The following is a 27,248-nucleotide window of genomic DNA, read 5'->3' on the forward strand; positions in this document are numbered from 1 at the left end:
GTGATATGCCTCTACATGAATTTATTCTCAAGTCATTTATCATTTTTTCTTACTTTTGTGTCCACTCTTTCTGTTGACATGTAAGAAAGTCTGCTGTGTTAAACATGTTGACTTTCTCTGCCACTTAATATTATTTGAGTGTAGACTTTAAGTTATTAAAACATGACTTTACATTACTTTATATTACTCTCTTTTAAGGTATACTTTCTTCATATAGGTGATGTTTAAAAAGTCAAAACCAGAGCTCCAACAACTAGCCACTTTTATTTACTTGCAATTACTTTTGGCTTCATTGATTGAATACTTCACTCCTTGATTGAGCGACAGTTTTGTTGTCTACAAACCACCAGACCTGCTCCTTGAACCTCAGCACTGCAGACCCCACCTCCATAAACTTCTAAGGAAGCGAACTGGTACTGAGAGTGAGACAGCAGGGCAGGGCTCACCGCAGAGCGGATGCCCTCTGCTTGAGGAAGCTGCAGGATTTCCCAAAGGCTGGACAGAGCTGGAACCTTCTTAGGTCACCGTGTTCTTACTCGGATGTGAGGGGCCAGGGTCAGGCATGTGAGGCACCCATGATACAGAATTTAGCAGGTGTTCGGTCTCAGGTGCTGTCTCGCAAGAGCCGTCATTTCTGCTTCCTGGGCAGTTGCTTGCCCACTCTTTACACCCCTCCACGTCTTTGTTTCAGTTCAGAATTCTTCCTGGGCCTTACATGACTCATGCTGAGACGTGGCCTCCCTGGCATTCTCAGCCTGCAGTGCCTGGTGCATTTTTTCCTGGTTACCCTTTGGTTTCTGGGTTTGCAGAACATCAGGGTAGTGCAGTACCATGAGTGCTAGACTTGCAACAGCTTGTACCTGACATCTGATCTCTCACTGCCTGGTGTGGTGCACCCATAGCTTTCCTCTCCCTCTTGCATGGGGCATAACACTGTTTTGCCAGGTTTCAGCGTCTAGTCGGGTCTGTATTTGCCATTGGCAAAGCACTATGTACATGCTCGTAATTTCTACCACTGCTTCTGCACATTGATAGGATGTCAGTGGGTTCATTTAAAGTCTGAGGTTGCTGCTGATGGCCAATGTTAGCATCAAGGATGTTGGAAGCCTCAACACAGAAGACTGGTCAGTTGGAGATGAGACAGTAAGAAGCAGTGAGCCCTGTTCCCTCAGAGAGTTCTTGTCCATGGCAGGATCCTGTCGATGTAGTAATAGAAATCTAAATATTTAAAAACCCTAAGCCCTTACTTGAAAATAAGAATTAAAATGAATATTTATGAGCTGATAATTTTGTTACTCTGTCCTCAAAGTGATGCCTTCAGTGACACATACAAGCCTGTGCCTCTTTGGAAAGAAGCCAGAGCCCAGCAGGGCAGAGAACCTCTGCCTCTGTGACCTTGAATAAGTCACTGGCCCTCTCTGAGCCTGTTTCTTCAGTGGGGAAATTGGAAAGGTCGTACTTACAGCATTATTCTGCAAGTTAAATAATATAGCACCTAGCATAGTACCTGGCACATAGTGGGTACCCAATAAAATGTGACTATTTTCTGGATTCCCTCACTCAGCAGAGCTGATTTTAACTTACTTATTTATCCATTCGTTCATGCTTAGAGGGTGGCAGAAGTATCAGTGTTTTGTTATATTCCATTTAGACGTCATCTTAGTCCCTTCGCACTATTATAGCAAAAATGCCAGACTGAGTCATTGATGAACGACAGAAATCACATCTCAGGGTTGGTTCTGGAGGCCGGCATCCAAGCTCCGTCACAGCAGCTTTGTCGTAGATGGCTAACTTCTCGCTGTTCCTTCCCAGGGGGGGGAAGGGTCCTGGCAGCCTTCTGGGGCCTCTTGTATAAGGGCAGGCCTCCCTTTCATGAGGCCTCTACTCCCAGGACCTACAGCCCCCGCAGCCCCACCTCCTCACAGCGGTACTTCCAGAGCCAGGTTTCAGCATGTGGACTCCAGGGCGGAAGTGTTCACACTATAGCAGGCATCCTGCAAACTCAGCCGAGGCTCCTCTGTCAAAATTGACCAAGGCTTGTCTTCCTTTGAACTTAGTCCCTGTCCAGTCTGCAACTCCTGTGTCCTGCCCAGCCCTCTTGCTGAGCCATCTTGACTTGTGACTTTTCAAATGGAACCATGACCAGAGTTGGAGTCATTTCATATTTCGTTACGTCTTGGATTCTTAGGGAAGGGAAGACCTCTGGAGTCTCCTGGTGCACGGCCTCTCAACTGTTGCCCCACCCCACTCCCCAGATCGCCTGAAGTGTAGCTGTGCCAGAATCCCAGGAGGCTTGCTGAAGATGCTGATGCCCTGGCCATATCATAGACAAACTGACATGGAGGCTCAGTCCCAGATAACCACTCATCTGGTCTCCCAAAGGTGGACCCAGTCTTGTCCCCTGGTTCACCTAGGAAGGAGCAGCAAGACTGAAACATAGCTGCTCCCCTGGACATGACTGGTAATGCCTCTCTTGATGCAAGTGCTGGTTTGAGAATTTACAAAGCATTGTAGTTAAGGCTCCTAACATTCTTCCCTGGAACTAGGCACTGAGCTGGGACATAAGATATAAGGGCCAGGCTTCAGACAACCAAATGCTAGAAGAAATACCTGGGCATTGAAACTGGAGCCCATTCATTCATTCATTCATTCAGTGAATATCTCTGGGAGTCTACTCTGTGCCCCAGATGCTAAGGACACTACAATGAGCACAGCCAACTCAGAACCTGTTGGCGCATTGCTTGGAGCCTGGTCGGAGTGGCAGGTATTAATCAGAGAAGCAAACATAAATGTGAAATTGCGTGAAATATGGGCTATGGAAATTTGCTAGAAAGCAGCTGCAGGGGAGGGTTTGAAATAGATCCCCAGCCGTCTTCACCTATAGTCCCTGTGTGTGGTGCTGTGACTGCAGACGTCAACTGCATTGTGGGAAGATGGTGGAAGAAGCTGTGTGCGACTGCGATAACACTGAGCTATCCATGCTTAGCTCCTGAGGGACGTGTGCTCAGTGACGTGTTAGCACCAGTGGTTTCTTTCTGATGTCCTGATTCCATCACCAATCCGTGGTACGGATCCAGGCTCCCTGATCAGGCCCTCCTCACTTCTGGCTGCAATCCCTGGGCCACGACTCTGAACCACTGTTGAGAACATGGTCTCATGAGAACTCACAGATGCAATGTGAGTGATGCTGCCTAGAATTGTGCCTCTGAGCTGTGAATGGCACAGTGAATTTGGTCCGGGAAGGTTTGCCTGAGGAAATAACAATAGATCCCAGAACTGAAGGAAGAGAAGCTGCCAGTCAAACCAAGAGAGTGGAAAAGCATGCTATGTGGAGGGAACGGCAGGGCCACGGGCCCTACAGCAGGAGATTCAGGGCCAGTACCGTGGCCCATTTGGCATGAGTGCAAGATTGAGGGGACAAATGCTCGGTGACACGAGGGTGAGTGACTGCAGCCAGGATAAGACCCCGAGGGACCTGTGGGCCATGGTGTGGACGGTTGTGTTTATCTTAAGAACAATAGAAAACTGCTGAAGGACTCTTAATATTCTAATAATAATAAGGGTACATAACATTTGTTTATTTTTTAAAAATTATTTATTTGAAAGGCAGAGTAACAGAGAAGGAAAGGTAGGGAGAGAGAGAGAGAATGAATGAATTACATCCACTGGTTCAATCCCCAAATGACCACAACAGTCAAGTTTGGACCAGGGCTGAACCAGGAGCCAGGAACTCCATCCAGGCCTCCCTTGAGGGTGGCAGAGGCTCAGGTACTTGGGCCATCTTCCTCTGCATTCCCAGGCACATTAGCAGGAAGGTTGATCAGAAGACCAGGACTCATATAGAAGTGCATGCAGTTAGTGGTGGCTTAACCCTCTGCACCATAACTCTGGTCCCAAGATTACAATTATTCAGTGCTTACAATGTTCAGGTGCTGTTCTTGGGTTTTACAAGTTGTATCTTGATTATTTTCCACACAGAGTTATAAGACAAGGACACAATTATTTCCACTTTAAAAATGAGGAAATTGTGGTATCGAGAAGCTAAGCACCTGCCCAAAGTTATAGTAAATGGTGGAATTCACAGTCTTAATCCTTTGCTTTTGAGGAGGTGTGAGTAGGGGCTAGTTTTATGGGTGAGTGTAGCAGAGAGAAACCCAGCCCAGCTCCTGATGGGGGGTGCCCATCACTGCCATAGACACAGCTGGGAGGGGCAGCATCATGTACCTGAGTGTACGTGTGGCTCAGGGGGAAGAGTTGACACCGGGTACGGGTACTGGCCTCTGCTGCAGGCCCTTATCTGGAGCTGGGTGCTGAGGATTCTGACAAGGCAGAGAAAGGCTTATCAGCCCACACAGCTGCTTCCTGGGCTGTTTCCCCAAGGGACTTCCACAGCAGGGAAATGAAGGCATCGACATTCAGTCCCACCTCCTGGACAAGCTGCGCTGCCTTGGGGAGCCCCAGTTGCCCACCTGAATTAATGTGGATTGGAGACTGTCTTAGGCAGAATCCATAGCTCCTAGCAGGTGCATTGCAGAACGTGAGCTGAGGAACACTGGACAATGGAAACAGCGCGAGGAGGGGCCATGCAGGCGGCTGGTGAACTAGGAAGCAGCATCTTCTGACGATGAAGATTTAAATGAGGGGATTTAGGTGAGATGTTCTTGTCAGGGAAATGCACAATTTTAAGAAAGAAAAGACTCCCAAAATAGCTCAGATTGGCTTTTTACAGAATCCTTGGCAGTGGCTAAAAAGCGGTTCGGGATCATGGACACATAACTGGAAAGTCCGGTACCCAGGTTTTCTCTTTCTCCTCCCCCTTGTCTCTTCTGGCATCCTTCGCCCTGTCTGCTGCACTCTGCTTTCTGTACTCAGGCTCTTTTCTTGGCTGTTGATTTCCCTGCCACCTCTTCACAGCATATGCATCCTCTGCCCATGGGCTCCAGCACCTCCTTTCGGCTTAGTGCTCCTGTTCTCTTAGCAACTGGACGCAAACGCCCAGATGTGTGTATGACACCATTGATTCTATTGATTTATAAATGACAACACTGGTTCCAAGAGTGGGGATGTAGCTTTCAATGCGCAGGTTCAGAGTGGAGAGGGCATTAAAACTCCCCAGATACACCCAGGCTTGAGTACAGGTAGTGCATTCCTTCTCCTAGAGTCTCATTTGTTGTTGATGTGCTCTCGTGGTACCTGAATTCTTTCTGTACTGGAGGCAGAATCTGAGCCCCCTGGAGTGTTCATCACTGGATGAAAAAGGCAGTACCTTATAGAGGAAGAGCCTCAACACACAAACATAGACAAGTTAGGCATCCCCAGGCAGTGTGTTTGAGCCACTGCATTGCCCTATCTGAGGCTAACAACCCAGGGAGGCAGTGAGAAGGTGAGAAGCCAGTACAAGTAGGTCTCCATGGAAGTGTTTCTGTATTTATATTTAATACACTTCAAAGACTATTTCAATTGCTGTTACTTTAGCAAACATCTTTCATGCAGATTTAAATATTTAGATATTGATTCACTGAATCAATGAAATAATTCTCTCCACCACCCATATGAAACGTATAGCACCTTTTAGTTGCACAGCACCGTGCTAAGGAGAGTGTCAGAGCTTCTGCCTTTGAATCGGGAAGATTTGTGAGCTATGAATCTTAACAGGTGACTGGAGTTCCTGGAGTGGACCTTGGAGCCCATCTGTGTCACTTTCAATCTCACTCCTGCAGCAGACCTTGTCTTTAAAGCTCTGCTGTCCCCTGCCTTAACCTCTCTACTTGGAGAGCAATAGGTTTCAGGACCTTAGGGTCCTGGGAGACTCAGACTAGAGGCTTTCCCTGCCAAGGCTCTGAGAACCCCTTCCTTCAGAGAACACTACTTACAATAACTTCAGCATCTCCCAATCAAGCTCCATGCTTCCGAGGTCCAGCTTGGGATGGCTTTGTTCAGTGAGCGATGGTTCTCTTGTTAGACACCTGCTGGATGCCCTGAGTTTGTGCTCAGTTTTCCTGCCCGCGGTGTAATACCTCTTGTTCTCCTACTCACCCAGCAGAGCCTCTGTCAGGAAACCTGATGGGAAGTTGTTGAGCCAGGCAGTTGGGCCAGAGGGCAGAGTCAACTGAGCCCAAAGGGCATGGAGGCAGCACCCATGCACCAACCTTCTTCTTGGGTGCCCCGGGCCCATTGCTTACAGGGGCAGTCCTGGGAGGTCATGGCCCCTGAATCTCTGAGTTGGAACTGTCAACTTAGGACTCTTAGTCACCTTTTAAAAAGGTGAAGAGTTGGGTCCCTCAGCCGACACTCAGGAGCAGGCCTCCATCTCAGCGGCTGATGACCGTGCCACGTGGTGGCCCCCATTCACTCCTCCAACTCCCTCCTGCAAAGCCCCCTCCACAGATCTCACGTGGCAGACTCCCTTGCCTGGGTAAATCCTGTGATCTCAGGGAGGCCTGCACTCCCACCCCCAGCACTCCTGTGTCCATACCCAGCTCTGCCATGCGTTTCCTAAGGCACTTACCATCTGCTCATGCAAAAATGAATAGCACATTTATCCTATGGTAATCTTCTCCTCTCCACTCACCACCCTGGCAACCAGAGAGTGAACTCCAGGAGAGCAGGGATCACTGATGTTTCCCAAGTGACTAAAATAGTGCCCAGTTTATATATAACTGCCCAATAGATATCTGTTGCCTCCATTTGAATGAATCTATGGTTTCCCCTACTTGAGAGCCTGCTAAGTGCTGGGCCATTCCAAGGCCTCTGGCAATCATGGCTCTGTGCCAACTTCCCAAGGGACCTTTTTCTTGATGACGGGTCTGAGTCTTGTTGAAAGTTTATCCGGGTGCTTAGCATCTGGCCCACACCAGTCCTGTGTACCCAAGATCAAGCCTACCCTGTTACATCCATCATTATCCAAAGTTGGAACAGGTGACGTGTGCCTGCAGGAAGGACAAGCCTGGGCAGTGCCGCTCTGCCCATGGACGCCAATGGGGAGGGAAAAGGGTCTGGTCTGCAAGTTAGGGGACTGGGCTGCCCCAGAAGGTTGCCCCTTGGTTCTTCAGCATCAGTTAGGTTCCGGTAAGAGAGGAAAGGTGTTGCCACTGTGACCCACAAGGTGCTGCTGTCCTCAGCTGAGCTGTGGCAAGGCAAAAGGACAGAGCACCTGGTCTGTCCTGGGGCGGGAGAAAGGGCACGGGCAGTTTTGCACCTAGCACTGATGACTCCTGCAGCTGAGGGCTCCTGGGCATGGGAGGGAGGTGCTGGAAGCAGCAGTGCATCTTGGAGATTAGCGTCGGCACCATGCTCAGCACCGCTGAATGGTTCCCCACGGGAACTGCCTCGTTTAATCCATATACTATCGCTCACTTCACAGGTAAAAACTGGTGGCTCGGGGTTGTTACTGCGTGCTCTAGACCACACATTCTTCACAGGGGTATTGTTACCCCCAAGAGGCGAAAACTGGCTCTTAGTGCAGCAGTGGTGGAAACCTTTTCCTCTTATGCATAAACACAAATGCTGATGTGCACAGAGTGTGTATACAGCTATCCAGATATGCGTAGAGTCTGAATACAGCTACCTGATGTATGTGGAATTAAAATTTCATGGGGGAACAATAAAGAAAAAAGTCTAAATAGGCTTTTTAGGTAGTGAGGATGACATATATCAAATAGACTGAGAAGCCCTGGTGTAAACCAGCACTGTGTAGCCACTAGTTGCTCATGGCTATAGAGCACCTGAAGTGGCAGTGTAGCTGGGCCCAATCAGAATTTGCAGAGGAGTACAAAATAGATGTGGAATTTTGAACATTTAGCAGGACAAACAGAATGTAAAATATCTCATTTGTTTTGTTTATTTATTTGAAAGACAGGTTTATAGGGAGAGGAAGATAGAGAGAGGGAGGGAGGGAGGGAGGAGAGAAGAGAGAGTGAGCGTGAGCGAGCTTCATCTGCTGGTTCATTCCCCAAATGACTACAACAATCCCAGTTGGGGCAGACTGAAGCCAAGAGCCTGGAACTCCATCCAGGTCTCCACGTAGGTGGTAGAGGCCCTAGCACTTGGCCATCCCCTGCTGCTTTCTCAGGTGCATTGGCTGGGAGCTGAATGGGAAGTGGTGCAGCCAGGACTTGAACCGGCACCCATATGAGATACCTGTATTGCAGGCAGGAGTATAACTTGCTGTGTCACAATGCCAGCCCCCATAAAATATCTCCTTAATAATTTTGTGCTTAGTAGATGTTAGAATAATAAAATAATAGCTGGGGTTAAATAAAAATACATTATTAAAAGTAATTTCACCTGATTCCTTTTACCTGTTTCATGTAGGCCCTAGTAGAACATTATGAACATGGCTCACATTCTCTTATGATTCCTGCTGCTTGCTTGTCCCCTAGCTGCCTCCTCCCAAAGGCCCCAGGCGTGCCTGTCACCCTCCGTGGGCCTCAGCTCTCTGGGGCACCGGTCTGCTCTGAGTACCTTGCAGATGGAACAGTGAGGTTCTGTCCTGGACCCAGCTGTGAGCCTAGGGTTGTTGTGACATAGGAGGGTGTGGGGTCCCCTGCAAGCCCCCTCACCAGAAGTCACGGTGTCGCAAACAGCAGTGTCACCCGCCGAGGATCTGCTTCTAGAGAAACGCACAGGGCCAAGATTAGAAAAAGATCTTTTAACCTGAGAGCAGCAGGTTCCAGAGAAAGTTCCAATAAGTGATCGCTTTAACCAAGAAGGGAGAAAGACAAAGCTTTTATCTCTTGCGGGAAGGAGGAGATATCACCCAAAAAACAGGCTTTTAAAAAACCTCCCCATGATAAATGGGGGCTAATAAAACATCTTTCCGACGCTGCTGTGCCGAGTTGGATTGATGCTCGGTCCTCCGGTAGGTCCACCCTTTTAGTCCTGTCCAAGGGTCTAATTTAGTGGAGGGGAAAATCAATTCTCTTTTAATTTCGTGAGAAAAATGCTGAATGAAGGAGAAGTGCACTGGGGGGGAAGTCAGCCCCCGGCCCCCCGCTGACCCTCAGTGTGTGATTATGTGATCAGTGAAGGTCTCCTTGGAAGCCTTTGGAATCTGCAGGAAGTTGCAGGCCGGTCAGAGGACCCCTCCGGGGTGCTTGGGAAATGCAGTCCAGCCTCAGGTCCTCTGATTTCCCCGCCTCTTGAAACTCACGTCTCCCTCAACTCCCCTTCATTTTGGCCTCTGTGCACCCAGCTTTCTAACCAGGAATATCCCCTGCCCCCTCCAGACCCCCCTGGCGTGCCTTCTCACCCAGGATCCTTCAACAAACAGCTGCCCAGAGCAGTCTCTGGTCCCCCAGGGCTTGGAAGCAAGGCTGGCTGCTCTGGATGGTGCCAGCTGAGCACTGTTAAGCAGGTGGGCTCTAGGGTCATACTGCCTGGGTTCCATGACATGCTCTGTCTCTTCCCAGGTGCTAAAATTCTGAAAAGGTACTTTTTTTAAAAGATTGATTTATTTATTTGAAAGTCAGAGTTACAAAGAGAGAGAGAGAGGGAGGTCTTCCATCCACTGGTTCACTCCCCAGTTGGTCACAACTGCTGGAGCTGTGCCAATCCAAAGCCAGGAGCTTCCTCCAGGTCTCCCACCTGGGTACAGGGGCCCAAGGACTTGGGCCATCTTCTACTGCTTTCCCAGGCCATAGCAGAGAGCTGGATTGGAAGAGGAGCAGCTGGGTCTTGAACCAGCACCCATATGGGATGCTAGTGCTTCAGGCCAGGGCGATAACCCGCTGCACCACAGCGCCGGCTCCCTGAAAAGGTACTGTCTCCAAGCCTCACTTTCCTCATCTGCTAAATGGGAGTGGCGATGGTAGACATCTCATGAAGGGGACGTGATTAAATGAGGAATGCATGGGAGATGCTGGCAAGGCTCCTGGCAGTCTCTTTTCACCTGTGCTGTGTTTATTGTTACTATAATCCAGATGGTCCCTGACTTGCTGCCTCAACTTCGGATTTCTAAAATTTAAGATGATGCGAAGATGCACTCATAAGACCATTCTGCTTGTCACTTTCAGTGTGATACTCAATAAATTACATGAGAGACCTAATACTTCATTATAAAATATCCTGTGTTTAGATAATGTTGCCTGACTATAGGCTGATGTAAGTGCCCATTTAAGGTAGGCTAGGCTAAGGTAGGGTGTTTAGGAGGTAGGTGTATTAAGTGCATCTTTGACTTATATTTTGAACTTACAATGGATTTAACATGATGTGGCCTATTGTAAGTCATGGAGCTTCTCTAAATTGCTGATAAGATGTGGAGAGCAGAGGGTTGAGCCTTTGGCCTCAGACTTAATGGCTCCCAGATTCCAGATTAGCCCACCAGTAAGACCTGTCACTTTACTGTTGTTTTTTTCTTTAGAAATATTGAAAATAAAACAATCTGAGACCTACACAAAAGTTGCAAAACTAGTACAGAGAGTTTTCTCACACCCAACACCAGGATTCCCAGTTAGCATCTGGGTATAATCATGGTGCAGTGTTGAAACCAGGAGGCGAACCCTGAATACCGTGAGCTGCAGTCTGTTGAAGACAGGGATCTGTAGACGGATGTGAATGTCACTTGCTTTTCTCTGGTGTTGTATTGCCAGTCTGGGGTCCAGTCCAGGCTTCTGCGTTGTACCAGGTTGCTGTGATGTCTTGGGCACTTCCGGTCTGGGAGAGCTGTGCAGCCTTTGTCTTCTACCACCTCACCATTTGTGCTGAGTGCTGCTCAGTCATTTGGTAGATGGCCATTTAATGTTTATATTTTTTCTAATATGTTTTGCTGGTTGGGTTGAGATCATGCATTTTGGGCAGAAGCAGTGATATGCCTTTCTCAGAGCACCTTATTAAGACACACATCGTGCCTCTATTCCTCGTGACGGAGTGTTAAGCTTGATCACTTGGCTAAGAAGGGAGCTTGGGTTTGTTGAGCATCTTCTGTGTTTCCTTTCAGAGATACAAAAGAACAAAATGCCCATGCTGCCAAGCAATTCTGGAGTGGAATGGATAAATCATGTTGCGTTCTCTGCTGCTGGGTCACAAATCACATTTGGGTGGCCTAAAACTGCTTTATTACTATGCTTACAGATTCTGAGGGCCAGGAGGTTGGAAAGGCATGGGGTAGCATTCTGCCCTGGATGTCCAGTGGTCAGAAGTGACAAGCGGCTGGGAGCTGGAGTCAGCAGAGGCTTCCTTATCACCACAACCTTCCCAGTGCCTGGCAGGCTGGACTCAGGGAGGGCTACCCTGGGGCATCCTCCCACACACGGTGTTTCCTCATGCAGCAGCTGAGACCATAGACCATGGACGGAAGAGCCTCTGTGAGCCAGTCAGAAGCTGCAGGGCCTTTGATGGTGCAGTCTGAAAAGTCACACGTCACTTCCTCCATATTCTACAGTAGGTCAAAGCAGCCTCGAGTCCTCTGAGACTCAGGGCGGGGAATGTAAACTCCATCTTTTGCTGGGAAGAGTGTCAAGGGATCTGTGGCCCCTTTAAAACACCAAAAATGGGAGAAGTGCCCGTTTCTACTTATATGACTTGAAAAAGTTCATGGAATAATGGATAATGGAATTAGAAGATAGTGGACATTTTCCATGAACTTTTTGAAGGACCCTTGCACTGATTTGCAAACTCAGGCCTCAGAGGACAAGCTCTTGGGCAGCTTGATCCTCATTAATTATTTTGTGCAAAATTATGGCACACCAGCTGGCTGTTGGAGAAGCATGGGCCCAACAGTTGAAGAGTGCTCTCCAGGTCCCTCCTGGGGGGAGGCAGACTCAAGCCACCCAAAGCCTTGTGGTCTGACACCTGCAGATGCTCTGATCACATGGGCGTGTGCTCAGCGGAGCCAAGGGCAAGGTGGCAGGGTGCTGCATGCTAGCATCCCAGTGACCTCATTTCCAGTCCCAGTTGTACCGCATCCAGGATTGGCTACATTTTCATTGTTAATCCTCATTTATTCAGTCAACCTTACTGGCTCCTATGGTCTGCCCTGCTGGGTGCTTGGCAGTCATTGCAATCAATACACAGTATCCAGTCTTTGTCTTCGATGAAGGCTCATCCCAGGTTGTCTGTGCCAGAAGGGCTGTGGCTGTGACTGAGGTTCCAGGGAGCTGGGTCACGGGATTATCTCACTTCTCTAATCTCCCTGCCCAAAGCCAACTGGAAAGGAATTGGTCATGCAACTTAGCAACTTAACCAGGTTAAACTTAGCAGAACAGAAAGCAGCTGAGTGTGAAGTTGGAAGGCAAGAAGCTTACATTCAGAAGCCCAAGAAGGATTGCAATGCAGACGAAAAGCCACTGGGAATATCACCAGACAGACTCATTAAGCAAGAAGGTTTCTGTGAAAATAACAAAATCATAGCACCCAGGACGCCCCAGCATGAGACGAAAAGCTGAAAGGAGATTTAAGCTTCCTATTATTAAACTAAATTATAACAGTTTAGGAAGAAAGCACTTCAAACCCTCTGGGTTGCTGGTGGCCCTGTGAAGGGATGGTGGCTCTGTGAAACTGTCGGGACGTCTCCCCCATGTGTGGCTGGGGAGGGAAGGGGGGGAGACCGAGAGGTAGCCCAGTTCTGAGGGCTGGGGTGGGAAGGGATATCTACGGACAGGGGCATGCTCAGCTGAACTCTGTCTGGGAGCTGGAGGAGCAGGGGGCATGAGTTAGGGAAGAGAGTAGAGTGCATAGTAAGCATATAATGTTATGTTATCACCTGGCCAGCCTGCAGTTTTGGTGGCTGAGGGTGAATACCAGGGATCCTGGGCCAGCTGGATTCGGGGCTTGTTTTCACTTGGTGTTTGATCCCAGAACCTCCAGGAAACCACTTCAAATCAGAGACCAGTATATTGATTAGAAATCAGGGAAAGCCATGTTGGGCAATCAAGCCGACTCCCACTTCTGCTCCTCCTCTTAAGTCCACGGCGACTATGGGAGTCCACGTGGCCTGGAACAAGCTCCCTGCAGGGAAGCAGCAGGACTCACGTGAGCAGCAGCTACAGCAAGGGTCCCAGGGTTGGCAGCAGCACCAGGTAAGGAGGACAGCCCACACAGTCCACGTCCGTGGGCTCGGCCTCTGATGCTGGAGCCGTTTGGGGAACAGGAGAAGCCAGGCAGACGTTGTTGAGAGATTTTGCTGCTCCCTGTTGCTGTTCATCAGAGCACTTTGGCTGGTGGGTTACAAGATAGAGCCTTGGTCACTGTGTTCTTGCTGTGTGGTGGGGCTGAGTTTCAACTCAGGTTCTGTAAGACTGAAATCCGGCAGGCATCCGTATCCCAGCTAGGGTCTCCTCACTGAGTGTTGGGAGCATGGAAGGACCAGACTAGGAAAACATCCACAGGTCTTCCCATCCCCCTTCAGATCCAGCACCATGTCTGGGCTCCATCCACTCCTCCATTTGTAGGGAGCTCATCCACCTGCAACCCAGGCCCCATAGCTCTCACGTTCATGCTGCTCCCCGCCTCCCTTCAGGGTCTGGCCTAAAGCAGGCTTTCTTGGCCATCGGTCATCCGGGTGAGAGGCTGATCTTCCAAAAGGACCACTGGATTGCTCCTTGTCAGCTCAGTCCTCCGCGGACTTGAGAATGCGCCTTTCCAAAGGCAGCAGGCAGCAGAAACACCTGGCGAGCTTGTTAAACACTTGTGTGGGCCTCAGCCCCGGGTACCTTGATGCATAGGTCTGGGATGTGCCCAGGAATTTGCATTCCTAACAAGCTCCCAGGTGATGCTGGTGCTATCTTGTCTGCAGGGCATACTTTCAGTAGGGCTGTTCTAAAACACAGCTGTGACCCTTTAGCGCTCTTGGTAGCTTACCCCCCTCCCTTTAATGGCTCTATATTACCCTCAGGATAAAAAAAAATCTATGCACTTGAGTATTCCCATAAAGGCTTCCATTATCTAACCCCAGCAGGGATGCCACGTACTGTTACACAGTTTGTGCACTGCATAAAGACATATCACCAAGGGGATGAAATCCATTAAGCGCTGGGCTGTGTCTAGGAGGAGGAAGCCCACTAGGAACTAAGAATGGCACTTCTTTTTCTCCTTGCCAGAACAGCTCAGGGGACTGAGGGTGGGGGAGTAGCCATTGTCTTCTAATTGATACAAAAGCACTTGGTAGGCCCGTGGTGATCCTGCCCGAGAGCATCGCTCCAGCCCCGCTTCCTTCCCACGCCTCTGTCTGCTTCTCTCTGCTTCCCACTCCCTGAGGAAGGCTTGCTGACCCAAAGCTGAGTCCATGCTCCCTGTGCGTGCTTCCAAGAGCAGGCTGCACTGGCTTCAGGGCAGCAACCTTGACGTGCCGTCCCTGCGCCTTCCTGGAGGTCCTCTGTGTCTTCCTTGCCAGCCTGTCGTGGGTTCCTGGAGACGGGGTGCCTAGGCCAGGGCCGAGCACCTGCTACAGAGCTCAGTGAATGTCTGTTGTGGATTTCACTCTGCAGCCGTGGACTCTCCTAGCTGCCACACCCCAGCACGCCATTTGTGGCTTTCTCTTAAGCATTTTATTTAGCAATAATTGGGAATTCACTAAGAAGTTGCAAATGCCAGCACAGAGAGCTCTAGCCTTTTCACAACTTTCCTTAATGTTAACATCACATGTAGCCGTGATAATATTCATCAGAACCAAGAAATCACATCAGCACCTTACTCTGCCTAAACTGCAGACCTTTGAGGAAACCCCACTTCAGCCACAGGGGCTCTTTCGTCTCTTGCAGGTTCTCACAGGACACTTAGTTGTCAAGTCTCCTTGTTGTCTTCCGATCTGTGACAGTTTCTTGGTCTGCCTTTGTCTTCCCATGACCCTTGAACTTTGTAAGAGCATTTATCAGTACTCCGTCTGGATTTGTCTGATGCTTTCTCATAATGGGATGAAGTTACGGGGAGGAAGTTCACGGAGGGGTGTGCCCTGGTTGCCACGTCGTGAACCGAGGACTCTGGCAGCCCTGTTGCTCCTCACTGGTGAAATGAACCTTCAGCGCCTGGCTCAGGCACTGTCTGCCAGGTCCATGCACGTTAAAGCCACGCCTTTCCCCTTTCTACCCTGCAGTTGTTCAAAGTGGGTCGGTAGGTCTAGCCCACGTGTAAGGGGAATGAAGCCCCCCTGCTGAAGGGAAAAGCATCCAAGAATTTCTGGTCATATGGTAGAGCCACGGCAGCAATGAGTAAGCCTGGGGAAGGAAAGAATTGGGAGTGATACTCTGATGCTCGGGAGATGTCATTGCTCCCTCCTTTCACCCACCGGGTGCAGCATGCGCCCCGGGGTCCTGCCTTCAGCGAGCACTGCTGCGGGATCTGGTGGTGATTTCCCGGTCTCCTCCAGCCTGCCGGCCAGCGCCCCTTTCTCTGGTACATGCCACATCTCGCAGTTCTTCTGCTTAGTTCCATGTTCCATTCTACCATTCTCAGCCCTGGCTATCTGTCAATCTCCTGGGAAGCCTTAAAGATGATGGCTAGGAACTTACAGCCTGAAGATTGGACTTGGTTGGTCTGGCTGGGCCCAGGCCTTGGTATGTATTTTTTTAAGATTTATTTATTTATTTGAAAAGCAGAGTTACACAAGGTAGAGACAAAGAGTGCGAGGTCTCCCATCCATTGGTTCACTCCCCAAATGGCCGCAACAGCCAGAATTGGGCTGATCCAGAGCCAGGAGCCAGGAGCTTCTTCTGGGGTCTCCTACATGGGTGCAGGGGCCCAAGGACTTGGGCCATCCTCTACTGCCTTCCCAGGCCATAGCAGAGAGCTGGATTGGAAGTGGAGCAGCCGGGACTAGAACCGGGGCCCATATGGGATGCCAGCACTGCAGGCGGTGGCTTTACCCACTATGCCACAGCGCTGGCCCTGGCATTGGTATTTTCTTTTTTTTTTTAAGATTTATTTTATTTATTTGAAAGGCAGAGGTACAGAGAGAGGTAGAGACAGAGAGAGAGGTCTTCCCTCTGCTGGCTCACTCCCCAGATGGCCGCAATGGCCAGAGCTGCGCCAATCTGAAGCCAGGAACCAAGAGCTTTCTCTGGGTCTGCCTCCTGGGTGCAGGGGCCCAAGGACTTGGGCCATCTTCTACTGCTATCCCAGGCCATAGCAGAAAGCTGGATCGGAAGAGGAGCAGCCGGGACTAGAACCGGGCCCATATGGGATGCCAGGACTTCAGGCCAGGGCATTAACCCGCTGCGCCACAGCTCTGGCCCCATGGCCTTGGTATTTTCTAAAAGGATCCCTGACCCTGCCCAGTAGTTGTGCAGCTTCCCTGGGAGGTTGTCTTCTCTCTCTAGCAAAGCCAGTGACTCCCATGTCTGGGTTCCCAGAGGACTTGGCTCCCTGTGAATGTCCTCAGTGCCTGTGTTGTCCCCAGAGCCCGGCCCGGTACAAAGTGAGTTCTGTGTGGATATTGTAGATTCAAAGAATGAGTACGTCTCAACAGAATCTGTAGCTGACTGTGCCCAGGAGTGGCAGGTTCCCACACTCTCTCGCTGGCTTCGTGGCCTTAGGACAGCAAGGTCAGCAGTAGAGTGCCAGTCCTAGACGCTTTCCTGTTGTCATTCAAGTCCTCAGCTCTCCATGAAAAGAAAGGCAGTATGATCAGGAAGTCACAGACGCGCACACGCGGGGCTCTGGGTGTTCGTGCTCTTCAGACAGAATGTATGCATGCTGTGCTTGTTTCATTTTTCATTTTTAATTTAAAGGTTTGTTTTGTTTTTTTTTTTTTTTTTTTTTTTTTTTTTTTTGCTTATTGTTTTGAAAGAGAAGGAGACAGAGATGGTCCATCTGCTAGTTCACTCCCCAAGGGCCCTTAGCAGCTGACTGAGCCAGGCTGAAGCCAGGAAGCCAGAATTCAATGCAGGTCTCCCATGTGGGTAGGGGGGAGCCAAGTCCTTAAGCCATCCCCTGCCACCTCCCAGGGTGCACATTCGTAGGAAGCTGGAATCGGAAGTGGGAGCCAGGACTCAGCCCAAGCACTCTGATGCTGATTGCAGGCTTGCCAAACAGCATCTTAACCTCTGTGCCAAACACTTGCCCCTTGTGTTGCATTCTTAAGTCATCAGGAAACTAAAGAGCCTGAAATACACTGCCAAACAAGAGATGGCATTGAGATGTTTGTCTCTGCGTCAGCCCAGGTGGCAAAGACCTTTTTTTTTTTTTTTTGGAATTTTTTTACAGTAGACAGGAAAAGGAGAAAAATGTTCAATCTATTGTTTTTTTGTTTGTTTTTTTGTTTGTTTTTTTGACAGGCAGAGTGGACAGTGAGAGAGAGAGAGAGACAGAGAGAAAGGCCTTCCCTTTGCCGTTGGTTCACCCTCCAATGGCCGCTGCGGCCGGCGCACTGTGGCCAGCGCACCGCGCTGATCTGAAGGCAGGAGCCAGGTGCTTCTCCTGGTCTCCCAAGGGGTGCAGGGCCCAAGCACTTGGGCCATCCTCCACTGCACTCCCGGGCCATAGCAGAGAGCTGGCCTGGAAGAGGGGCAACTGGGACAGAATCCGGTGCCCCAACCAGGACTAGAACCTGGTGTGCCGGAGCCGCTAGGCAGAGGATTAGCCTATTGAGCCACGGCACCGGCCAATCTATTGTTTTAAGGTTAAAGAAAAATAAGTGAGTTGAACCTGTTGTTCAGTGAGTGGACTATGTTTATCTATTTCGCCCACAGCTTTGTTAAAACTCTCAGCTGTTCAGATTTCCAAAGACCAAGGCGGAAGCCACTGGAGAAAATCAGGAGCAGAGGGGGTGGGGTCACTCGGGGTGCTGACCTGCCCCGAGGGCTTCACATGAAGTCACACGTGGAGGAGCAGGAAGGGAGGGTCCTGGGCTGCAGAGAATGCTTCTGGAGCCTCAGGCCGCGTGTGGGCAGGTCTTGGCCCAGTCCACACTATTATGGGTGTCTTTGTTTTGATTTTAAAAATATATTTATTTGCTTGAGAGGCAGAGACAGCTCCCATCTGCTGGTTCACTCCTAAATGAGCAGGCAGAAGCCAGGAGCTGGGGACTCAGCCTGGCTCTCCCATCGTGGGTGAAAGGAACCCGAAAACTTGAGCCATCCCTACTGCCTCCCAGAGTCTACTTTAACAGCAAACCAGGACTTGAACCAGGGCACTTGGACATGGAATGCAGGTGTCTTAACTGGTATCTTTTTCTTTTCTCTCTCTCTTTTTTTTTTTGACAGGCAGAGTTAGACAGAGAGAGAGACAAAGAGGAAGGTCTTCCTTCTGTTGGTTCTCCCCACAAATGGCTGCCTCGGCCTGCACACTGCACCAATCCAAAGCCAAGAGCCAGATGCTTCCTCCTGGTCTCCCATGCAGGTGCAGGGCCCAAGCACTTGGGCCATCCTCCACTGTACTCCTGGGCCACAGCAGAGAGCTGGCCTGGAAGAGGAGCAACCGGGACAGAACCAGTGCCCCAACCGGGACTAGAACCCGGGGTGCTGGCGCCGCAGGCGGAGGATTAGCCTAGTGAGCCGCGGCGCTGACCCTTAACTGGTATCTTAACCACTAAGCCAAATACTTGCCCCTCCTCAGTTTTTAAAAAAAAAAATTCCATGTAACTGTTAGTGAAATACCACCTTGCCTTGGACCACGAGGCGAATGTGGACCTCACATTTGTAACCTGATGTGTGTGTCAGTTGGACACTAAGTTCACCTGTTCAGACCACACTGTGCTTCTTCACTTTAGAGATGTCTTGAATGGGGTGATTGTTAGATATGCCTGCAGCCCTCCCAGGCCAACCCCTGGTTGCTATTCTGTGCCAAACCTCAGCACCAGCATCCATGCACCTGCTGAGAGGTAGCACTGCCAAGGGACTGAGGCGGCAGAGACCACGTCGGATTCTGGTCGTCACCTGTCCCTCTGGTGCTTCTTACTGCTACCCTCGCTCTGTATTCTGCTGTGTCACCTCCCTTCCCCTCACTGTCCACAGCTGAGGAGTGGGGATACCTGTGAAGGATCCTAATCGTTTCATTTTTGAGGATGAGATGAGATGGTTTACCCACAAGGTACCCTGCCAGTGCCGGGGACCTGTACTCCAAAATGGAGTTATTTTGGTCATGATTGCATCATCCAACCACCTGCTTCTGAGTCGTGGCCACACCCCTCATCCCTGTCTTATCTTGGTCTGTCCCATAACCTACATGTACCACTGTATCCCCTCCTCCTCAAGGCCAGAACCTTGCCATGGCTCCACCTGCACCTGGAGCCCAGCACTGCACAGTCCTGCTTGTTTAGGACACACACCTTTCCTGATGGGGCTCCTGTAGGGGATGCGTTTCCTCCTGTTCCCCCCGCCTCGCCTGCCCCTCACTTCAACCAGGTAGAGGGGCAGCCTCTGCATCCCCAGGTGTCCCCTGTTCTGTAGCAGCTGGAGTCTTGGTGCAGAAACTTGAATCTCTCATGGACTCCCTGAAGCCTGACTCCTGGAGCCATTCTGTAACATAAAACAGAAACTGAAATCAGAATTGGTATTTCACCCTGGAAGCACCTGAGGCCCAGAGAAGTTAAGCAGATTGCTCGAGCCATACAGCTGATTGAATCATTTATGCATGCAAGAGGATGAGACGCTGAGCAAACACCAGATAAGATCCTTGTCTTCTTGGAGCTTAAAATCAGACAAAGGAGTCAGCAAAAGTTTTCAGTAATGGCTAAGAGTAAATATCTTAGGCTTCAGGGTTTCTATTTAATTTTTTTTTCAGATTTATTCATTTATTTAAAAGGCCGAGTATCAGAGAAAGAGGGAGAGAGAGATCTTCCGTCTGCTGGTTCACTCCCCTAATGACCGAAACAGCCAGCACTGGGCCAGACTGGAGCGGGAACTCTACCCTGGTCTTCCATATTAGAGGCCATTTCCTGCTGCCATTCCAGGTGCACTGGCAAGGAGCTGGATCAGAAGCAGAGCAGTCAGGACTCGAACTGGCACTCTGATATGGGATGCCAGTGTGGCAAGTGATGGCTTAACCCGCTGTATCACAATGCCAGCTCCAGCCTCAGAGTCTCTGTCGCAACCACTTGATCCTGCTGTTGCCTGAACACAGCCATCAACAATACCTGAATGGGCAGCATGGCTGTGTTCCAGTAAACTTGGCTTACCAAAACAAGATGGTAGGTTAGATTTCACTCGCTGATCATGTTTTCTAAACTGGAGAAGGGACTCATTGATGACGTAATTGGATGACGTGATGAAAAGTTAGTGGCAAAAAGGGAGACAAGTGGCTCTAGGAACACAGAATAGGAGGGCCTGGGAGGCAAAAAAAAAAATGTCATGTCAGGCACAGTCTATGGATGAGGGTCGTCAGTAAGACAGAAGAGAGGCATGGGAAGGAAGAAGAGTCTGAAGCAGACAGAGCAGCTGGTGCAAAGGCCCTGGGGAGGAAGGGACTGTGGCTCTGTTCAGGTGTCACCTAAGGCTTGGAGCACCATGGATGGGTCAGCACAGGTGAGGCCTGCTCATGCAATCAGCTGACAAGACCCACAGGTTGAGATTGGACTCACTCCCGAGACCTGTGTGAAGCCCTTGTTTTTAATGACGTGATTGGATTTCTGTTCAGAAGGGCTGGCTCTGGTGTCTGGCTGGGGATCTCACTGTTAGCAGCCAGAGGAGAAGGGGCCCTGCAGTCAGAGCCCAGCCCTGGAGCCCTGGAGCCCTGGGCTGGCCTGGCCTGTGTGCCTCAGGAGCCTTTCCCCTGCTAACCCTTGGTTTTATGTCCATGGCTCTAACAGCTCTTCCCTTGCCTCTGCTTCCACACCAAGATTCATCTTGCATTCTGCATTTGCAGCCACAGCTCCATCCCGTTCCATTTTTCTCACCTTTTTTCTTTCCCTCCCCAGCCCAATTCCCCACTAACTCTGTAAAACTTGCAAGTTAAATTTTTCAAAGGCTGTTTCTGACAAAGCAGTGGGAATTAGATTTGGTGAAGCCCTTCATAAAAAATTGAAGACACGCTATATTAACATACATTGATTTATTCATAGTGTTTCATTACAAGTAAGTGAGGATCCTGTAATACCAGGAAAGGTTAGGAGAGCAGAGGAGCACGGTATATTATATTGACAGCTCGGTGGAAATTGAGTCGCTTTTGGATTGAATTTGGAGCGCAGGAAAGGAATTGGCTAGTAAATAAGGCATGAGTCTGTATATCAGTGTGGTTGCCCCCAGCCCAGGCAGGGAGATGGGGGAGGCTTTTGCAAAATGCAAGGGTGTGTCTTCCCTGCTGGTGTGCTGGCATTGGTGGCCACAGGCAGAACTCAGTAAGCATCTGCCTTTTTCTGCTGTTGGGGAAAGCCAGACTCCAACCTCCCCTCCACTTGCTACTCTGGTCCCATTGGGTTTTTCTCAGCCCCAGCCTTTTTGCACTGCAGGCCTCCTAGTTCCCTGTTCGCCTCTTGGCTCTGCTCTGACTTGTATCTGCCTTCACTGACATGTTCCATTCTCTGTGGAGACGCCTCCCTGGGCACTTTGTCTCGGTTATGCACTTCTCAGCAGCAGATCCTGAGACAAGGATTCAGATAGAGACTAGGGGGTTTTAGGAAACATTGGTTAAGGGGTGGCATGGGAGGAAGAGAAGAGCAGGCGGCCAGTGGCCACTGTGTGCTCTGGCCAGCAAGTGGAGGACCCCGGGTTGCTGTAGAGGTATCATGGGAAGAGAGCCTGGGAAGTTTATGCATCAATGCCCAGGAGTCTCTGGGGATGCTGATGACCAAGCACTCACAGAGAGCACCTGCGGAGAAAGCCCTGGCGCACAGAGGGCAGATGCTTGCCTCTGCAAGGGGCTCGGTGGGCAGGGGGACACAGGAGATGCTCCAGAGAGTCTTAAGCCAGTGTTCATGTTCACCTGCATAACGATGTGCGTTCTGGGCCTCTGCTTGTAACAACCCGAGTCCGTCAGCTCTCTGTGCCCCTCCTTCTGGGAAGACTGCTTCCAGAAAAGTTAGGTTTCTGTCCTCAAGGCTGTGGCATCCACCGATAGACCATTACTGCTTAATATGGGAGAGAGAGATCACCTTTTTCTCCAAAATATTTGCTGCCACTATCGGAAACAGCTAATTGCTTGTTTTTTAAAGATTTATTTTATTTATTTGAAAATTAGAGTTATAGAGCAAGCAGGAGACACACACACACACACACACACTCACAAACACACACAGATATCTTCCATCTACTGGTTCACTTCCCAAATGACCACAACATCCAGTGCTGGGCCAGGCCAAAGCAGGAGCCTGGAACTCCATCCAGGTCCCCCACGTGGGCGGCAGGGGCCCAAGTACTTGGGGAGGTAGATCAGAAGTGGAGTAGCCTGGACTCAAAGCAGCTCACATATGAGATGCCGGTGCTGCAGGCAGTGGCTTAACCTGCTGTACCACAACGTCAGCCCCAAAGTTGCTTATTTTTTAAGTAAAAGTAGAATGTTCCTTTTTCACCCGGGTTTGGTTATCCTTGTAAATATGAGGATAAAGTCACGTAAGCTATCAGAATAGCTGATTTATTTCTCTAGAGTGCAAGTCACTTGAGGACAGGGCCTGGTCTGTATTCAGCTGGGGTCTCCAAGAGGCACACAGTGCAGTGCCGGGAACACAGGAGTTTGCAGTAGTAAACAATGGGAAAAAGGAATGTTTTCCAACTGGAGAACTGTTCTGCAGGCCTGGCAGGGTGTTGCAGAGTAGCGAGCACAGACTTTGGAGTCAGACGGATCACGTAGCAGCATGCGGCTCTCACTGCCGTAATGAGGGAGAGAAGCCACACACGAATGAGCACAGGCTGTAGGCGTTGCTTTGTGCAGAGTTCAAAACCAAATAGAACTTGTCCGTGCAGTTAGATGTCAGACCAGATCATCTTTGTTGGGTGAGCAGGGAGCACTAGAAGCTTGTGGAAGACGAAGTCTTGAGTGTAGTTTGAAAATAATCATAGAGCTGTGTGCCTTTATGTATGCATCTTATACTTCAATGAAAGCTTTCTAATGGAACGACCTAGATAATATAAATAAGAAATCCTGTGTTTGCAGCTGTGTGATTCAGAGACCAATGTAAACAAACGTACCTTTAATAAGGTTTTTCACACACTGTTAGAAGTACCCTTTCATGGCAGGGTAAGTACAGAGATGGAGATCGGGCACGTCACGACTTTTATGAGACCTGGACACTGCTATGTCCGTCGGCAGTGGTGTGGATCATTGTGGAGAACCTCAGCCAGTTATTCCCGGACTCACAGGCTGACTCACGGGTGCAGTGGGCTCAGATCACAATGGGTGTTCAGTGGATTGGAAGACCCAAAACTTGGTGTGCTCCACAGATTGTTTGAAAAGTGCTGTTTTTTTTTTTTTTAAATACCTGTTGCTTCCAGTTGAGTCTCAGTTTATCCGTCATTCAAGTGAAAATAACAAAATGTCCTGACTCTCCCAAGATTTTAGGGAAAACAAACAAGTCTAAGCATTAGATAGCATCAGACAATCAACCCTGTTCCGTGGAATATGGGTCTGCACTTTTACCAAGCCTTCGAATGCTTCTTATCGGACCACTGCTCTTGGATACTGCACTGTGGCTGTGCTGCCCAGTACGGTGGCCACCAGCCATTACAGACTGCCACGCTTTTGAAATGTGGCTAATCCACATTGAGGTGTGCTGTAAGGGGAAAAAAATCGGATTCCTAAGACTTAACATAAATAACAGAATATAAACTTTCTCATTAAATGGTTTTGTGTTGATCATAAGATTGGCATGATGTTAAGGATGTATGGGGTTCAACAAGGTATATTATTGAAATATTTTTCGGCCAGCGCCGCAGCTCACTAGGCTAATCCTCCACCTAGCGGCACCGGCACACGGGGTTCTAGTCCCAGTCGGGGCGCCGGATTCTTTCCTGGTTGCCCCTCTTCCAGTCCAGCTCTCTGCTGTGGCCCGGGAGGGCAGTGGAGGATGGCCCAAGTGCTTGGGCCCTGCACCCGCATGGGAGACCAGGAGAAGCAACTGGCTCCTGCCTTCGGATCAGTGCGGTGCGCCGGCCGCAGCGTGCCAGCCGTGGCGGCCATTGGAGGGTGAACCAATGGCAAAAGGAAGACCTTTCTCTCTCTCTCACTATCCACTCTGCCTGTCAAAAAAAAAAAATATTTTTCAATTCCTTTACTGTGACCACAGTCTGCTCCTGTTGTACAAGGCTGCTCCAGTGTGTCAGCCAGCATCGTGACATTCAGAGTCTGGGGTCACAGGTGAAGTGGACAGGAGCAGGCAGCTGAGCAGAGCTTGCTGACCGGGCTCACGTGCCCTTGACTTGCCTCTCTGTTGTTCCTCCAAAGAGCTCCAGGTTCCTGAGCAAAGCACTCACTTGTTTATTTGCTGGTTTGTCATTCAGATCAACTACAAGGCTGTTGGCTCACTGGACCCAAGCGCGGATCTATCCAGCCAGAGGGGGAAGGTGTTCAAGCTCCGAAATGAAACCCACCACCTCTTTGTGGGTCTGTATCCGGGGACCACCTACTCCTTCACCATCAAGGCCAGCACAGCCAAGGGCTTCGGGCCCCCAGTTACCACTCGGATCGCCACTAAAATTTCAGGTATCTCTTTTATAAAAAGGAGAGGAAGAAAGCCCTCCCCTCCCCCCATTCCTGTTTTCCTGGGAGTGAGAAGAGGAAGAGGCAACTGTCACTGTGTGGTATGGGAGAGTTAGGACAGTGCAGTCCCTTGGAGGTTACCTTTGTCGTCTCATGAAGGAAACTTAATCAATGAATTATCTAAAGTCTAAAAAAAAAACATGAATTAGGTGGTATTTCACCAAGTAATGGCTATAGGGTTGAATTAAATCACATACTTCATATTATTTTGGCTCACATTTATTTTCAAAATACATGGAAATTGCATTTTATGAAAAAGCCATGCATGGATCTCAAAAAGATTTTGCACTAAGATAAACTCATATTTTTAATTCTATTTTTCCGTGAATGTTTGGTGTACCCTTGTTTCTTGCCTACAAATTGACTTGTAAATTTATTTTCAGGAATATTCCTTTTGCCAGTAGGAGAACACAACACAAGTTCTCATGAATTGTCTGATGAGTGACTGAATGTATGAACGTCCATTAGCCATGGTGGTCCCAGGTTGCAAATGCCATTACTAGTAGGTCCCCTCCACTGCTAGACCACACCAAAGCAGAATTATATCAGATATTTTTACAACTTTCATTTCATACATGCAATTCTGGGTTGCATACAAACATACTTTGCACATTGTTTTGCAAACGCCATGGAGTTTGTTTGTAGCTTAATGTTTCCACTTATCCTTATCCCATAAGCGTTTCCCACATTATTTTCATTATAATGTTCTGTCAAGTGGATGGACATAATTTAATTAAACATTCCCCTGTGGTTGGATACATTTGGTGCTTCCATTTTTTTCATAAAATAACGCTTCAGTAAACAGGTTACAAAGTAAAGTTTAATCTGTTAGCTTGGATTATGACTTTAGGATTAAATTCAGAAATTGAAAAGCCAAATTAAAGGGCATGTGGGGTTTAATAGCTCTTAATACAAATGACTAAATTACCTTTTCAAAGTATTAGATTTAGTTGCACTCCTATCAGTCGGGTATTGGTGGGGAGGGGCCCCAGGAAGCAGAAAAGTAGGGAAGCCTGGTTTATCATCGCTTGAATGCACATTTTCAATGTGTCTGACAAGGTCGGCCCTGTGTCCACGTCTTTGTGAAATTCTGTTTCTTGCAGGAATCTGTTTGGTTTCTTGCCAGTTACTGGCCACGTCGCTGCCACCATTTCCAAGACTCGTGCACCTGGCAGGAATTTAGGGCCGCCTGGAAGCCAGAGCCTCCTTTGCCATCAGCCTCAGAGGCTGTGTGATGCTCGTCCGCTCTCTGCAGCCACCTCCACTGTCTTTAAGGAGGGCGTGGAGGGGAGCATTTTTGCTGTCTGTTTCTGAACTCATCTTCATTCTCTGTCACCTCCCCAGCTCCATCGATGCCCGAGTACGACACAGACACTCCACTGAATGAAACTGACACCACCATCACGGTGATGCTGAAGCCGGCCCAGTCCCGCGGAGCCCCTGTCAGGTGATGCGGCGTCCTCATTTGGAGTTTTCAGTTGTCCTTCTGTGCACTCTGTGCTCTCCTGTTTGAATCGTGTGATTGGCAGTGCCCATGGGCAGGACTGGCTGGGAGCGAGACTTCCCCATAGGAAGAGAGGGGACTTCTGAGCCAGGATCCTCTGCCGCTATAATGGGGTATTCAGAAGGCCTGAGATGGTCTGGGAGAGAACTTTCTGGAAAATAGTTATATGAACTTAGTTAGTGGATCACATGGCCTGGACACACAACCTGCCATCCCAGCAAGATCACCTTACTGGCTTCTGGTAGCAAACAGATTAGACAGACTTGCTGAATTCTCAAAGCAACCATTCAGAGGTTACAAATGGGAGGAGATCTGGGGGCTGGTTCACTTTAGGGCCACAGTGCCTTAGAGTTCTGCAAAGGCCCTTACTGTCAAGGTTCCATTGATGACGTTAGCAAGAACTCATGGAGTTTAGGAGCGGGCTGATTCCCGGGACAGCAGAGCCATCACAGTGGCCAAGCTGGCTGCTGTTGGTTCGTGGGGGGTCAGAAGTGTGGGCATCTATTTCAAACAAGCTATGCTTTGCACAAGGGCAGCGATGTTGACTGTTGTTTTCCTCAGAACTCTAGGGAAGAGGACTGTAGTCCCTTGAAATGAAGCAGTGTTGGGTGGATTAGCTTTCTAGTTGGTTCAGTTCCGTTCCACAAGCATGCCTTGAACGCTAGGAAAGGTGTACACAACGTGGCAGATAAGAATGATTCATTCAACACACATTTTGTTTGTTTTTATTTGAAAGGCAGAGAGAGAAAGACAAAGATCTTTCATCCGCTGATTTATTCCACAAATGCCTGAAGCCAAAGCCGGGAGCCCAGAACTCAGTCCAGGTCTCCCACATGGGTGGCACTTAACGCACATTTTTACCAAGCACTTTCTCTGTCTCAGGCCCTGTTTAAGTGCTTAGAGTATAACAGTGACCGCATCGTGAATAAGTCATGTTCTAAAGAAAGTCAAACTCTAGTTGAGATAGTAAAATAATAGTTCAGTTACAACATAGAGAGTGCAGCCTGGTCAAGATACGCACAGGTCCTCATGAGTTGAGGAAGAGTTCTCTGAGGAAGTGACACGGAACTGTGTCTTAAATATCGTGTGAGATTTTGTTGATGGGTGGTCATGTGGCACAGTGGTTCAGTTTCTACTTGGGACACCTGCATCCCATATCAGAGTGCCTGGGTTTGCATCCCAGCTC

The 27,248-nt window shown here is 49.3% G+C and overlaps 1 protein-coding gene across 12 annotated transcripts in view; it reads left to right on the top strand.

Moving 5' to 3' along the window:
- PTPRT (protein tyrosine phosphatase receptor type T) overlaps positions 1-27,248 on the top strand; it is a 1,128,555-nt gene that overhangs the window by 814,806 nt on the left and 286,501 nt on the right. For all 12 annotated transcript variants that reach the window (XM_070051826.1, XM_051846098.2, XM_070051827.1 and 9 more), the window contains exons 10-11: positions 24,300-24,501; positions 25,903-26,005. In XM_070051826.1, coding sequence (XP_069907927.1) covers positions 24,300-24,501; positions 25,903-26,005 — 305 coding nt within the window. The remainder of the gene's footprint in view (positions 1-24,299; positions 24,502-25,902; positions 26,006-27,248) is intronic.

The sequence above is a fragment of the Oryctolagus cuniculus genome, chromosome 11 (assembly GCF_964237555.1).
Source record: "Oryctolagus cuniculus chromosome 11, mOryCun1.1, whole genome shotgun sequence".
Lineage (NCBI taxonomy): Eukaryota > Metazoa > Chordata > Mammalia > Lagomorpha > Leporidae > Oryctolagus > Oryctolagus cuniculus.